General features: G+C 51.3%; 1 protein-coding gene and 2 non-coding genes across 9 annotated transcripts in view; 2 read left to right on the top strand and 1 right to left on the bottom strand.

The window, feature by feature from the left end:
• Positions 1 to 988, bottom strand: part of LOC144717789 (lymphocyte cytosolic protein 2-like) — a 50,196-nt gene extending 49,208 nt beyond the window's left edge. For 3 of the 7 annotated variants that reach the window (XM_078593441.1, XM_078593444.1, XM_078593442.1), the window contains exon 1: positions 745 to 987. Coding sequence is in view for 2 of the 7 variants with exons in the window: in XM_078593447.1 (XP_078449573.1) it covers positions 745 to 807 (63 nt within the window). In the remaining 5 variants the exon portion in view is untranslated. Of the gene's footprint in view, positions 1 to 744 lie in introns of all 7 variants that reach the window. The other 4 variants (XM_078593447.1, XM_078593450.1, XM_078593443.1 and 1 more) reach the window with 3 other exon arrangements.
• A 2,798-nt stretch (positions 989 to 3,786) lies between these two features.
• On the top strand, positions 3,787 to 3,857 carry TRNAG-GCC (transfer RNA glycine (anticodon GCC)). Its single transcript has one exon. It is a non-coding gene; the product is annotated as a tRNA-Gly (tRNA).
• A 607-nt stretch (positions 3,858 to 4,464) lies between these two features.
• On the top strand, positions 4,465 to 4,535 carry TRNAG-GCC (transfer RNA glycine (anticodon GCC)). Its single transcript has one exon. It is a non-coding gene; the product is annotated as a tRNA-Gly (tRNA).
• Positions 4,536 to 14,495: the final 9,960 nt, after the last annotated feature.

The raw sequence follows: 14,495 nt of genomic DNA, 5'->3' as shown, positions 1-14,495 counted from the left end.
ACAAGCAACTGCCAAAGTAACTTGTGCAAATATTACACTTTACAACTCTTCATTAACAATTTGAGTCGTCATCATTATCAGCCATGACCAATCCACTGCTTGATGGAGGCATTCCCACTGTGCCACCATCCCACGCATTCCCCGTGCTCATTATGGCACTGATGATTCTTTACAGCAGCGGGGTCCCAACCTGCGGTGCACTGACCACCGGTGGCGGTGCACAGACCACCGGTGGCGCTGCACAGACCACCGGTGGCGCTGCACAGACCACCGGTGGCGCTGCACAGACCACCGGTGGTCCGCAAGGCCATGGAATGTGGTCTGCCGAGCTGTCGCATATTCTACAATCTTTCACAGAAACAAAAAAAATTACTGCCCATAATATTCAGATTCGTCAATAAAAAGGCTAGTGATTATTTTTGTTATTACTATTCTTCATCTCTTTTAGTTGACTATGGGTTTAATTTGAATAAAATATGTATTTGATGCAGGGTTGTCCTTGAAAATTATTTGAGGGTTGAGGATGGTTGTCCACGAGTCCATAGTTCAGTTCACTTTGATTATCTTCGGAGAGATGTTACATCATAAGCAGCCAATAAAAATACAGAACAATAATAAAAAAAAGTTTTCAACACGGCTGTGTAACACTGCTCTACAGCCTTGCCACGTGCACACAGACAGACACGCAGCACACACAACACGGCATTCGTGAATGAAAAAAAAGACAAAGCACCAGCGCAATACCTGCACAAGAAAGTTGGCTACATCCTGACAGATCCACGTCTTCACGTCCTCCCTCGTCGGCATCGCAGCTTCGGGCTGATACAAAAAAAAGAAAGCACGGTCTGATAAAGACTTCCACCTCGACAATGGCCGCAATCAGTTTGAAGAGATGACTATCAGCAGACAATATGTCTGTAGCTCTGACGGGTCGCTGTACGGGGTGAACCAACCTAGTACTGGACGGGGATGCTTCCCATTTCCCCTTTATCAGTAAATTACCAGAACGAGTGACTTTTGACTGACACCCCCACACGTAAATATGTACCCACCCACCGCACAACACACATGCACATGTACAAACGTAACTGTGTACACACAACACGATATATGCACACAAAATACACACATGTCACACCCAACACACACAACATACATAATACAGTACAACCAAAACAGGCATACAAACAATTTACACCAAACACACTCCCAACACAAAAGCCACACGCACACGCGACGCATTTATTCCATGTGCTCCGGATTCCTTAAAATTGTACAAACTCATTCATTGGCCAAAAACATATCAGAACATAAAAACAACGCAAGACCCTCCAGAAAAAGAGTTATATGACTCAGTCTGGCTATCTTGGATAAATGACTAATTTACTATTCTACACATGCACGTACAGTATAAAGCGTGGTCCAGATGTCATGTGACCCTAATGTAATTCTCTAAAGCTTAATTTGTTGTATACCAATAGGAGTGAACACAGAAACCAAAAAGCAATGGGAAAAAATAATAGGGGTCAATTAATTGGGGGTCACATTACATCTGGACCACCCTGTACACCCACCTAACACAAAACAAAGATCCCCGTGTAGCCTTAACTGACTTTTAGGGCCAGTTCTATTAGCAAGCACCTATGAAAACCGGCACGGCACACGAGGAGGTGGGTGGCGAGCACCATGTCGGACCACCTTTGGCTCTCTCGTGGCGGTGTTATTTTATGCACCGCATTCAAATACTAATTTGAGGCTGAGTCGACCTAAGGGGGGGGGCCCAGGACCAGTTCAGAAAATCGTCAGTGGTGTCGGCCGTGAGGAAGAATCGAACTCTAGCCGCCAGGCTCGTAGCGTAGCACGCTATCCGCCATACTACCCAGTTAGTACATGACGCATACACGCACACATCCAACACACACGAATATTGAAGTAAAGTTCAGTTTAGGTAGTGAGTGGCCCTAGCTGCGGGTGTACAACTGTGGCAGAACATCTGCTTGCCTGTGGGACGTGCTGGTGTCGGTTAGCCCTGACCTTTATGAAGGGGGCTCAATGTGTACAAGGAAGTGGCCTCGAGAGGAACACGTGTGGGGTGGGTTGTGCGTGGTGTGCACGCACGCCAAGTGCAATATGAATGGCTCCTGCATCTGATGTGTGGAGAACAGCCCAGCGACTGGCACTCAACTACAAATCTGCAAGGAGACCCGTGCTTCAGGCAGCAATGATGGAGATTCAAAACAGAAAGACGTACATATGAAAATCAAAAATGTGTTAAACAAAAGGAATGAAACTACAGTATGTAGATTGAAATTTTTATAAAGTTACATTTTCTGAATCACAGTAATTAATTTTCTGACTGAACATTTATAACATTTTATGCGAGAACCTGCCTAAGATGCATATCCAAAAGTTTGTGGTATTTTTATGTTTTATCATGGCCAGCTGTTTGGAGTGTCTAGGAAAAACTCCGGATAAGAGAAGAAGACGCGATTAATAATTACACAGTTGTGTCCCATGTATGAATTTAAATCAGTGTTGAGCATACTGCATTTATACACTCGGCTCCCAGAGTTTTGTCTCCTGGCCACGGCCAACATCAGTGGCAAAGTGACCTCTGAACCGGGCCTGAGAACCACTTCTTCTCTCGTCCACCCCCTTGCGGCGCTGCTCCTTACCAAGCTGCGTGTTGAAGTATGTTAAAAACAATACACACTTAATTTGGAGCTTTCGTGACAGCAGGAATTATTATTTGGTTCTTTCGGTAAAGTCACGTATAAAGATAAAATAATAAATAGTATTTAATTTAATTTATTATTTTATCTTTATACGTGACTTTACCGAAAGAACCAAAGAACAATACACACGCTAAGACACCGCGTGGGGGCGCCCTTTCTATCCATACAGCACGTTTTAGGATAAATAACGTCACAGTGTGTGTTGGTGTTTACTAAACAAGTGACCTCTGTGGTTATGAGCTTGACGTTACTCCGTTTGGGAGCAAGAAGGCTGCTTTCGGTCCAGGGCATTGCAAAACTTTTATAAACAATGTATCTCGTCACTCCAGGGACAGCAAATGCTGGCCGAGGCTTCCTTCTGTCCTCGCAGCTGGTGGGGTGCGATTTAGACACCACCGCGACTATCGCACGGTGGAGCCAAGGAGTGTAACGATTGAGATTATTATTCAATAAATGAAAACTACATGCAAATTACAAGCCATTGTTACATTTAGGCTCGGAAACAATAAAAATAAACAAACTTATTTTTGAATTCGAAACTTGTCCCGTTCATCAGTCAATAGTAATGCATTTAACTTAAACACATCTTTTGGAATTGTTTCAATACTCAATGAAGGGCTTTGAGACGAGATTAAAAGGTAATCACGTTTTAAAGGTGGTCAAAGAAGGGCATCAGCTTAACCGCATAAAACTAGGTCATGAAGGGGTTTTTACAATGCAGTATCATGATGCAATTTGTGTTTTAATCAAATTTGTATAAAATACCCGATCATACGTTATAATGTAAAAAATAAATCTGGACTGATAGTGAAAGGATATTTTTGACCATTGTTTTACTTGCTATGGACATAGCATCCCATGAAGAGAATTGGTGACATTCCGCATGTATAGAACTGCGCAATACTCATTGTCTTCACTGGAAGTAGAGTCTTGACTGAACACACTGCTGAGCAAATTATTCGCAGATGTAAAATGGAATGCCTCCAAACACATGACTGCATACTCCGATTGCTGAGGTATTTCTTAAATGGTTTGCACATAATCTATCAAGGCATCGGTGGTTCAGTGGTAGAATTCTCGCCTGCCACGCGGGAGGCCCGGGTTCGATTCCCGGCCGATGCACATTTTATGGTATTTTATTACAACAATTAATTTAATAGCATCTATCTTTGCTGCACTGCTATTAGTGTGAATTATGTGGTATCTATTTTCATCTAATGATTGTTGTTCATGTTTATATATTTTCTAGATGTAGAAGAAAATTTCCATTGGAAAACGTTTTTCAGGGTTTTTACGGTATTGACTGCATTCGGTAGCTGCAGATGGAGACCCCTAGCGATAAGGGACCTCCATGACATGCATTCCTCGGTCAAGCGCTATTAACAAGGGCCCCGATAAGGTGTGGAATAGCATATAATGCCAACATTCATCACGCCAGGAAAAAAAATTGCATCCACAATAATGATGATTAGTCAAAGGCTATTTTCTTATTTTAGTCTGTGTTGGCACAGGGTAGAACCAATCCCTCATTGGTGACTGGTACCTGTGGTACAAAAAAACTCATACATATTTTCAGGAGGTTCGTCATAAGTAGCAGATCGTAGAAAAAGTTGCACAATAATAATCAGATTTTAAAGAAAAAACCAAAAGCCAAATTTCCAGATAAAACTTGCACAGGACTGAAAGATCAGTATTCATGAATGTCATAAAAACCACTGGGAAGCGTGAAGCATCGGTGGTTCAGTGGTAGAATTCTCGCCTGCCACGCGGGAGGCCCGGGTTCGATTCCCGGCCGATGCACTTTTTAGAATATTTATTTTTACTTTTATCATGATATGCAACATTGTAAAGATTTAATGCACATTTAGTAGTATCGAAAAATATTACGTTCCATGTTATTGAAGAATATTAATCAAACCCACTTCATTTCCTAGTATACTAGTGGCAGCCAATATCTTGAGGCCGCTTTCAGCTGGGAAAAATTAGGTCGCAGTAATTGTACCAACCCAGTTCAAAAACTAGTATTGGAGATGAGTAGTGACAAATTATTTCTCTGGTCGAAATAGTTTCCAGCTATTCATCATAACAGGTGAATAAATAGTTTTTAGCAACTTCCCAATAATATAATTTGCATATAATCAATTAACTCCAGCATCATATTCGGATATTCATGAAAAATGGAAAAGTCAAAAGCCAAATATACACAGAGAAGATGCTTCCACACGACTGAAAGAAGATCAGTATTCATGCATCTGACGTAAAAAACTCATGGAGTATGTGGCATTAGTGGTTCAGTGGGAGAATTCTTGCCTTCCTCGTGAGAGGGCCGGGTTTGATACCTGGCTGATGCATTTTTATCATGCTAAACAACATATTAAAGCATACATTTGCAGCTAATCGAACAAAACACCCACTATCATCTTCGGATGTTCATGAAAATGTTAAAAGTCAGAAGCCAAATACACAAAGAGAACACTCAATTTTGTGCGACTGAAAAAAGATCAGCATTCATCTATCTGACGTAAAAACTCAAGGAGTATGTGGCATCGGTGGTTCAGTGGTAGAATTCTCGCCTGCCCCGAGGTCCCCTCCTGGGGCTCCTCTTTTCCTGTCAGTGTGGCCTGACTCCGTCCCGGCCATGCCCCCCTTCTGGAACCTACTAGCAGGTTCTCGATGTGCCCCTTCTGTAACCTTTCCCCTACATCCCTCTCTCTGGTCTATCAAGTGACCTGCTGTTAATCAGGGCTGCTGTAACTGCAGATATCCCTTCCATACCAGCAACCAGTGCTATGCTGCTAAGTGATTCTATGTCACTAACCCCCCCCCACGCCATGAAAAAAATCAGCCATCCTCCTTGTGGCGCAAACAACAAGAACAATACAAAACCTTCCGGGATAATTAACAATTACCGACGAGAACCTACAGTAATGAACCTAGACCCCAAAGATTGAACAATGTCCGACGACCGTCAGCGTGCCGCAGCCCACGAGCATCAGGAAGGACCCCAGTACAACTAGTAGTCACACCCCGGCTCGTGTCTGCGGCCACCAGCCACAGCGTAGGAACTAACTTGGTCAACAACAAAAAGGGGCAGGCTATCGAAACCTAACAGTTTTAGAGTGGGTCCTCGTCGCCGTGCCCCCAGGCGGGACAAGAATGGGCTTCTTGTAGACCCCAGGACAATATGTAAATGGCCTAACGAGCGCGGCCCCTCCCGAGAAGAAGACGAAGGGCAAGAAGATGAAAGCCGTTCCGTCATCCTCGGTCCGTCTGTAGACAGTGCCGTCGGTGGGTCTGCGGGTGTCAGGCACTGGAAACCTGCAGGCGAAACAACAAAATCCTGCTGAATTGCACCCTCCGCGACCGTTCGCCTTGGCTCGCCGGACACATCAGACACCTGGCACTCAGGTGGTGGGGATGAAGTGACATCACAAGGTGGAAAATAGGGTTTCAGCCGCGACGGATGCTTAAACCAGCGCCTGCGACTGACCTGGATATGCACGCACTGCGGCCTCCTCACCTCGATCACCTTAACTGGGTCCTGCCATGGCCGGTGCAATTTAGGGGACGTGCCCAGGGGCTCCTGGGGGCAATACAACCATGCCTTGTTCCCATGGGTCTATGGGTTTCTGGATTCACGGAGTCCCACAAGCTTCTCATTGGCGGCCTGCTGTTTGGCCGAATTTCCCCGAGACGCCTCCCGTGCTTCTGTCAGCTGTCTGATCGTAAGCTGCATGGGCACAGCAACCTTCTTTTTGCCCAGGTCCATGACAAACTGAGCCTCCATGGCGGGATCACATTCCCTCCCATACATGAGGAAAAAGGGGGAGAACCCTATTGAGGCGTGAGGCGCCATCCTATATGCGGCCAGAACACCTGGAACCTGCAAATCCCAGTCGGACTGTGCCTTGTTAACCTGTTGGCACAGCATGGACGTGTAATGCGAGAGCGCCATCTAATGGGCAGAATGGGGTAACCGCACGGCCACCACCGGGTAGCGGGTATTCAATCCCAAGCGGGGATATATCTGGGCCAAAGGTAATGGGCGGAGTCAAAGGGGAACGTTCGGGAACCATCGAGAAGGTTCCAACAGGGAGCGTGGCTAGAGGCGGAGCTTAGCTCCGCCGTGAGGGATATAAGCACTCAGGGGTCGGTGTGTGAAGCTTCAAGTCCGGACCGCGTCGCTGCACAAGCCTCTCCTCGTCACCGACCATGTGGCGAACCCAGTGAGGCTCGTCTCCTCCCGGCATGCCGCCAGCCAGCGGCGGGATCGGGGATTGGAAGAAAGGCAAACAGAGAGAATGACTCGTCCCCAACCATAGAGAGAGAAGGGAAACATATGGGGAGAGCGGAAATGAGCTGTGCAAGAATTCTATCAATAAAAGACGCCAGTCAAGATCGTTGTGGAAGTCGTTTATTACATACTCAAGAGTCCTGTGCAAGCGCTCTACCATCCCGGATGGTAGAGCGACGTCCAGATCTTTTTATTACCTCAAGAGTTGCACACTTCCTTTAACAATTTAGAAAAAAGATTACGAGCTTGGTCTGTAAGGAGACGTTCCCGGGGCCCCCTTGTCTAAAACGTACCCATGTAGGAATGCGTCCGCGATGGACACGGCCGACTGATCTGGCAAAGGCTATGCCACCAGCCACCGGGACAGGTACTCCACCCCGACAAGAAGAAATGTATTTCGCCTATAAGTGGCGGGAAATGGGCCGAGGGACACCTTGATAGATTGCAACGGTGGCCAGGCCTGGCTTGGCAGGGGCTTTCGGCGAGCACACTTCACACAACCTTTGACCATGTGGTACACATCCTCTGACATTCCGGGCCAAAATAAGTCGCGCTTCAGGGTCAACAAGGTTTTCCGCACCCCAAGGTGCATTAACTTCACATGGACAGCCCGTGTAACTCTACTCGGCAGAACAGTTGGCACAACGATGCAGTAACGCTGCACTTCCTCATCCCACCTCATCAACTATGAGAGACATTCCCACTGGCACCTTTTAACCACCCCTCGTTCTGATGCGATGCTGTAACTTCAACATGTGCATGAGACCAATCATGTTGTCACAGGGAGCGGTTGCCGCGGATTGTGGAACATCAACAAACGCTACAACAGTGCACGGCAATCCTGCAGCCGCAGGTTTACATCGGCCGGCACCCATCATACACGTGTAATGCGGGCGTAAGCGACCTTCCGGATGTGACGTCACGGGGGGTGGAGTCATGTGACGTGGGTGGAAGGTTCGGGTCCTTAAGCGGGTAAACCGGAAGGGGAAGGCAGTCGGGGTGTGAGCGGAAAAGAGTGAGGCCACGCGGGCGAGTGAGAAGAGGGGGGGGCGCCGACGGCCATCGGGAGCCAACCCCGAAGAGAGGAGGAAGCTGCGGAGTGGTGTGGAGCTGCAGAGGAGACAGCCAGAAGGGCTGCGTGTTAGAGGCAGCGGTGTGGCTGCCAGGAGGAGCTGCGGAGAGGGAGAGAGAGGAGTTGCAGCGAGTACAGCCAAGGGGGGCTGTGTGAGAGAAACAGCAGCGGGGCTGCTGTTGTGGATCGGGCCGACATTGGAGTCAGCACCGTGGAGAAGCTACAGAGTAAAGACAGCCGTGTGGGTGTACAGCACGAACCGAATAAAGGACACTGAGCCAGACATCGTGGTCCAGTCGTTTATTACACTGGTGTCAGAAGTGCAACGGCATGTCGAAACAAGTGAGGAAGAAAGTTAATCCGGCGCCTGCATCGGCTTCTTCGTCCGACGACGACGAACTCCCTCCAACCAGGGATCCTGTTGGGGTGGTGGAGGAGAGCCAGGCTGAGGCGACCACGGGAACGGGAGTGGAGGATGTTGGCGGGGTGGCGGGTCCGTCGACATCATCAGACGCGGATCAACGATGGCAAGCGATGGCGGTACAACTGGAGGCACTTAAGGACGTCCTGGCGCATCTATGCCATCTCGTCGCGCCAGGGACGATGGATGATGCAAGTGGTGCTCCGCGGGCCGCCACGTTGCCTGTCCTGCCGCAGCCATTGCCCACGCGGCAAGAGGCCGCCATTTTGCGCGCTCCGTGGCGCCAAACCGCCATCTTGGCCACGCCGCGGGCCGACGCCATTTTGAATTTGCCATCACAACCACCACCATTGGAAGACGGCGGGAAGAGGAGTCGGAGTCGCCACCTTACAACGGTTAAAGAATTTTCCGTCGGTGGGGACTGGAGCGCGTTCGCCTGCCGCTTCTTGGCGGCGGTACGCACAGCAAGATGGACCGATGCGGAGGCTTTGGAGGTGTTGCCGACTCTCCTGGACGACGAATCTGTCCGATTCTTCCGTTCCATAACGACCGATAAGAAGGCAACTTTATGTGGTGTTTTTCAAGAAATGGCCGATGCTTATGAGCCACCAGATGATGCGCATCGGCGATTCGCTCAACGACAACGAGCACCAGAGGAGTCGCCCGTGGCGTTCAGGGGTGCGGTGCTGGAGCTGGCCATGGCAGCTTATCCTGAGACGCCACAGGACCTGCTCGAGCCTCTCATATTAGGGAAAATGTTGGAGCTGTCTCGGGATCTAGGGATCCCCATGCCTGTGTGTGGGCATGAGAAGCTAACTTCCCGGACGGCTGCTAAGTGTCTCGATGCGCAATTCAACCTCCGTCGCTGGAAACAAGTGACGGCGTGGACGGGGGGGGCCCGTCAAAGAAGGGGATGCGCTGGGGTGGAACCCTGCGCAGGCTGTCTATGTTCCGGATGACCGGGGCCCTCAACAACTGACGGCCGCCTCCGCTCCATGGACGGGACGCGGCGGGCCGAGACCGCGCGCGGCGCTACCAGAACGGGGCCGTCAGGAGGCGAGGCCTGCGCTTCGGCGCAACGAGGCCGAATGTTTCCGCTGCGGGCGTAGGGGCCACTACGCCAGAGACTGCTGGGCCCGCTTCCCGGCTCCGCCGCAGCAGGAGGCCTCGGCACCGGTCAAGTCGGCTAGGGATCCTCCGAAACAGGCATGTCGGCACGCACCAGACACTCGGCAAGGCTTTACACCTCACCCATCACCGTCGTTGCGCCATCCTAACGTTGTGGTTAAAGCATGCCCTTCGACGGGGCCTTGTCGCTCGGTCACGCAGTGGCGCAAGTTGGCACGGAGAGTCATCGCGGCCGCTACGGGCTCGTCCACTGTACCGGGGTCTATACAAGGGGTGGACGTACGCATTTTGGTCGACTCCGGCGCGTCTGCGACTATTATTTCGGATGTCATTTTCCATCTGTTGGGCATCCCGCCGGGGGCTGTGCGTCCGGTTTATGGGTCGTGCGTCGCTGCGAACGGGGGTAGCATGGGTATCGTGGGTCAGGTGGATGCTAAGATATCTATTGGGGATGTGTCGGCCTCGGGTGTTGTGTTGATATCGAGAACTTTGGCGGTTCCTTGTTTGTTAGGCACCGATTTTTTGGCTAAGATGCCCATTTTGATCAAAATCAATGAGAATTGTATTGAGCTGCCGGTGGGCCGTCAAATCTTGTTTCTGCCGTCGCCCTGGGGGCGACCTGCTTCGGCCGTACAAGTGCAGGCGCTGTCCGTCGCATCTGTGGACATCCCACCTGGTACACAGATGCTTATACCCTTGCGGTATCGGAAGCCCCTGCCTGATCGGCTAGGAGCAGTAGGGGTCTTGTTGTCACCGTCCGCCACGATAACAACCGGGTTGGCGTTAGTGGGGGCACAGACCATCGTCCGGCCGGATCAATTACCGTTTTTACAGGTGCTTAATGCGGGGGGAGAAAACGTCTGTGTCCCGGCCGGTACGGTTGTGGCACATGCCACTACGGCGTTTGCGACCCATGATTGTCCACATAGCCGGGGAGTTGTTGCTGGGGTTTCCGAGCCAAGGAGTTCGGATGATCGTTGGGTTGCTCAATTATGTGACGGAAATTCTTCCCTGTCCATGGAGCAACGTGGTGCGCTGCGTAAATTGTTGTTGACATATTCCGATGTGTTCAGCTCCGATGATTTGGATTTGGGCCGCACTTCGTTGCTTTACCATCACATTGAGACGGGCGATGCTGCCCCTATTCGATTAAATTCGCATCGGATGAGTCCTGCGGAGCGAGAACACGTACGGGGGGCAGTGGAAGACATGTTGGCTGCGGACATTATATCGCCATCTAACAGCCCATGGGGCGCTCCAGTCGTCTTGGTTAAGAAGAAGGATGGCAAATTGCGATTTTGTGTTGATTTCCGCAAATTGAATAAGATATCGGTGGCAGATGCGTACCCCCTGCCGCGTATGGATGACTCCCTCGACGCATTGTCGGGGGCTAAGTTCTTTTCCACACTGGACCTCTCTTCGGGATTTTGGCAGCTTCCCCTTGACGAGTCCTCACGGGAGAAAACCGCATTCCGTACGCCGCAGGGGTTATTTCAATTCAACTGTCTCCCGATGGGATTGAATGCGGCCCCTGCTACATTTCAAAGATTGATGGAGCTCGTTTTGACGGGGTTGCAGTGGGAGACGTGTCTTATATATTTGGACGATATTATTGTCTTCAGCCGCACATTTGATGAACATTTGACGCGGCTGGAGACAGTGTTCACGAGGATGCGTTCTGCCAAATTGAAATTCAAACCAAAGAAATGTCACCTACTGCAACGGTCCGTCCGCTATTTGGGGCACATTGTGAGTGCTGAGGGAGTGTCCACGGATCCGGAAAAGACGGCGTGCGTCCGGGATTGGCCGACTCCGGCCACCGTGGGGGATGTTCGGCGGTTTTTGGGATTTGCCTCGTATTACCGAAGATTTGTGCCGGGTTTTGCGACGATTGCGAGGCCCTTGCATCTCCTTACGGGTAAAGGACGGAAGTTTGTTTGGGGACAGCCGGAGGAGGCGGCCTTTCGGAGTCTGCGTGATCTATTGGCCACGGCCCCAACATTGGATTATCCCGATTTCGATCACCCATTCATTCTTGATACGGACGCGAGTGACACAGGTATTGGGGCGGTGTTATCACAGTCTAAAGGGGGTGTAGAGCGTGTCGTGGCGTATGGTAGCCGAGTCTTGTCTCCTGCGGAAACCCGCTACTGTGTCACTCGCAGAGAACTATTGGCGGTTGTTTTTTTCCTACGGCAATTTCGACCATACCTCTACGGTCGTTCTTTTATTGTGCGCACGGATCATGCGGCCTTGCAATATGCCCTTAAAATTGACCAGCCATCCGGACAGTTGGCACGTTGGTTGGACACGCTACAGGAATTTTCCTTCCAAATTCAACATCGGAAGGGAGTGCGCCATGCGAACGCTGACGCACTTTCCAGATTACCGGGGCGCGCCCCTTGTAAATGTGAGTCGGGGACGCATAGGTGTTCGCCGATTCCAAACCCCCCTCAGCCGCTTACGTTGGCCGTCGAGAAGTCGGACACTCCGATGGAACCGGGACCGGCTGACGGGGTTTTGAATCTGCCGCGGTCTGTCTGGATCCGGGAACAGATGATGGATGAGTCATTGGTGTCCTTGCGGAAGCGGTCTGCTAGGGACAATGGGAGTCCGAGTACGGCTATGGGGCCGCAAACCGCTCTCCGAGATGGTCTGCTTATGTGGCGGGAGGGGTTCCAGGAACGTTGGCGCCTGGTGGTACCAACGTCCTTGCGATTCGAGTTGATTAGAACCCTCCATTGTGACACTCTCTTACATTTAGGGGTGCAGAAGACCTTGTTGACGTTGCAACGTCATTATTTTTGGCACGGCATGGCGACAGATGTCGTAGGGCACGTGCGCGCGTGCCCTGCGTGTGCACGACGTAAGCCGCCGAAACATCCTTACGTGCCGCCTCTCCAGTCGATTCAGGTGTCTCGAGTCAATGAATTGGTGGCACTGGACATATTGGGACCTTTTCCACCATCGGCGAGGGGTAATAAATATTTGCTGGTAGGGGTTGAGTACCTCTCCCGTTGGCCGATGGCCTGGCCGTTGCCCGATCAGTCGGCCGCGGCCATTACCGACGCCTTTTTGTTTGGGTATATTATGGATAAGGGGGCGCCTGAGAGACTCCTCACGGACCAGGGCAGGAATTTCTCTTCTAAATTATTGGCGGAAGTGTGCGCGGGCCTTGGGACTAAGAAAGTACGGACATCCCCATACCATCCGCAGACGGATGGTATGGTTGAACGGCTGAACAGGACATTGTCTGCCATGCTTTGCCATACCGTGAGTGAACAACAATCAGATTGGGATCTGCACATCCCCGGGGTGCTTTCGGCGTACAGGATGACGCCTCATGCGGCTACAGGATATTCGCCGTTTTACCTTATGTATGGTCGGGAAAACGTGCCGCCGGTGGATGTGCAATTGGGAACTGGGGTGAAGGGACCTCGTAAACCACTTCCTGAATACATTCAGGACACGGTTCGCCGAGTCACGGAGGCGCGGGAGAATGCCCGCGTGGCTACGGCCAAAGCCCAGGCCCGGAACGAGCGATATGCGCGACGGTCTGAGGGGGAGTGCCCTTGGAAGGTTGGGGACCTAGCCTGGCTTCATTGTCCACAGGTACGTCCGGGGACCTCGCCGAAATTGCACAAACCCTGGCATGGTCCCGTACGCCTCATTGCGGTTCCCAACCCACAGTCAGCACGCGTCCAGATTGGGTCTCGTCGCTGGGTTGTGCATACGTCGCGCTTGAAACCATATGTTGCTCCCTTACATGATGCGTCATCCCCCAATGTTGCCTTGCCGGGGTCTGTTGCTGCTGACTCTCCCCTGCCTGCGTCCATTGATCTTGCTAGAGCGCCTGTCGTACCTGTTCCAGACAGGCCGGCCGTGACATTGCGGGGGACGAGGGGCCCTGCTCGGAGGACGCCTGCCAGGTCTGCGGGACCTTCGAGCCCTGCAGCCCTTCCGACCCAGCTGCGGGCACGGTCACAGGACAAGCCCAAGACTAACTCTTTAGGGACACGGGACGTCGGTGGACTTCCAGCTGCGACAGGGGGATTACCCCCTGTCATTCCTCGACTTTCATCGCGTTCCCGTTCTGCGAGTGGGCCGCCGACCGTCCGGGACGGGCCGGCGACCCGCACACGTTCCAAATCGCTTACGTTTCGTTGATTGTTGCTGTCTTGTTATTTTTTTCTTACAGTTGTATTTATTGCATGCTTTTTGTACGTTCGTTGATGTTAATTGCGTTGTTGTTGTTGTTCTTGCTGTTACATTGTATGCTTAGTGTCCTTTAGGGGGGGAAGCTCGGTTCGCCGCATTACGATTTGCTATTGGTCAGCCGAGGTCGGCTGGGATTTTTCTACGGGGGAGGGTGGTGTAATGCGGGCGTAAGCGACCTTCCGGATGTGACGTCACGGGGGGTGGAGTCATGTGACGTGGGTGGAAGGTTCGGGTCCTTAAGCGGGTAAACCGGAAGGGGAAGGCAGTCGGGGTGTGAGCGGAAAAGAGTGAGGCCACGCGGGCGAGTGAGAAGAGGGGGGGGCGCCGACGGCCATCGGGAGCCAACCCCGAAGAGAGGAGGAAGCTGCGGAGTGGTGTGGAGCTGCAGAGGAGACAGCCAGAAGGGCTGCGTGTTAGAGGCAGCGGTGTGGCTGCCAGGAGGAGCTGCGGAGAGGGAGAGAGAGGAGTTGCAGCGAGTACAGCCAAGGGGGGCTGTGTGAGAGAAACAGCAGCGGGGCTGCTGTTGTGGATCGGGCCGACATTGGAGTCAGCACCGTGGAGAAGCTACAGAGTAAAGACAGCCGTGTGGGTGTACAGCACGAACCGAATAAAGGACACTGAGCCAGA

This window comes from Lampetra planeri, chromosome 4 (assembly GCF_965212315.1).
Source record: "Lampetra planeri chromosome 4, kcLamPlan1.2.h2, whole genome shotgun sequence".
Lineage (NCBI taxonomy): Eukaryota > Metazoa > Chordata > Hyperoartia > Petromyzontiformes > Petromyzontidae > Lampetra > Lampetra planeri.
The sequence above is the reverse complement of the archived record's forward strand: the minus strand, read 5'-3'. Positions and strand labels throughout refer to the sequence as shown.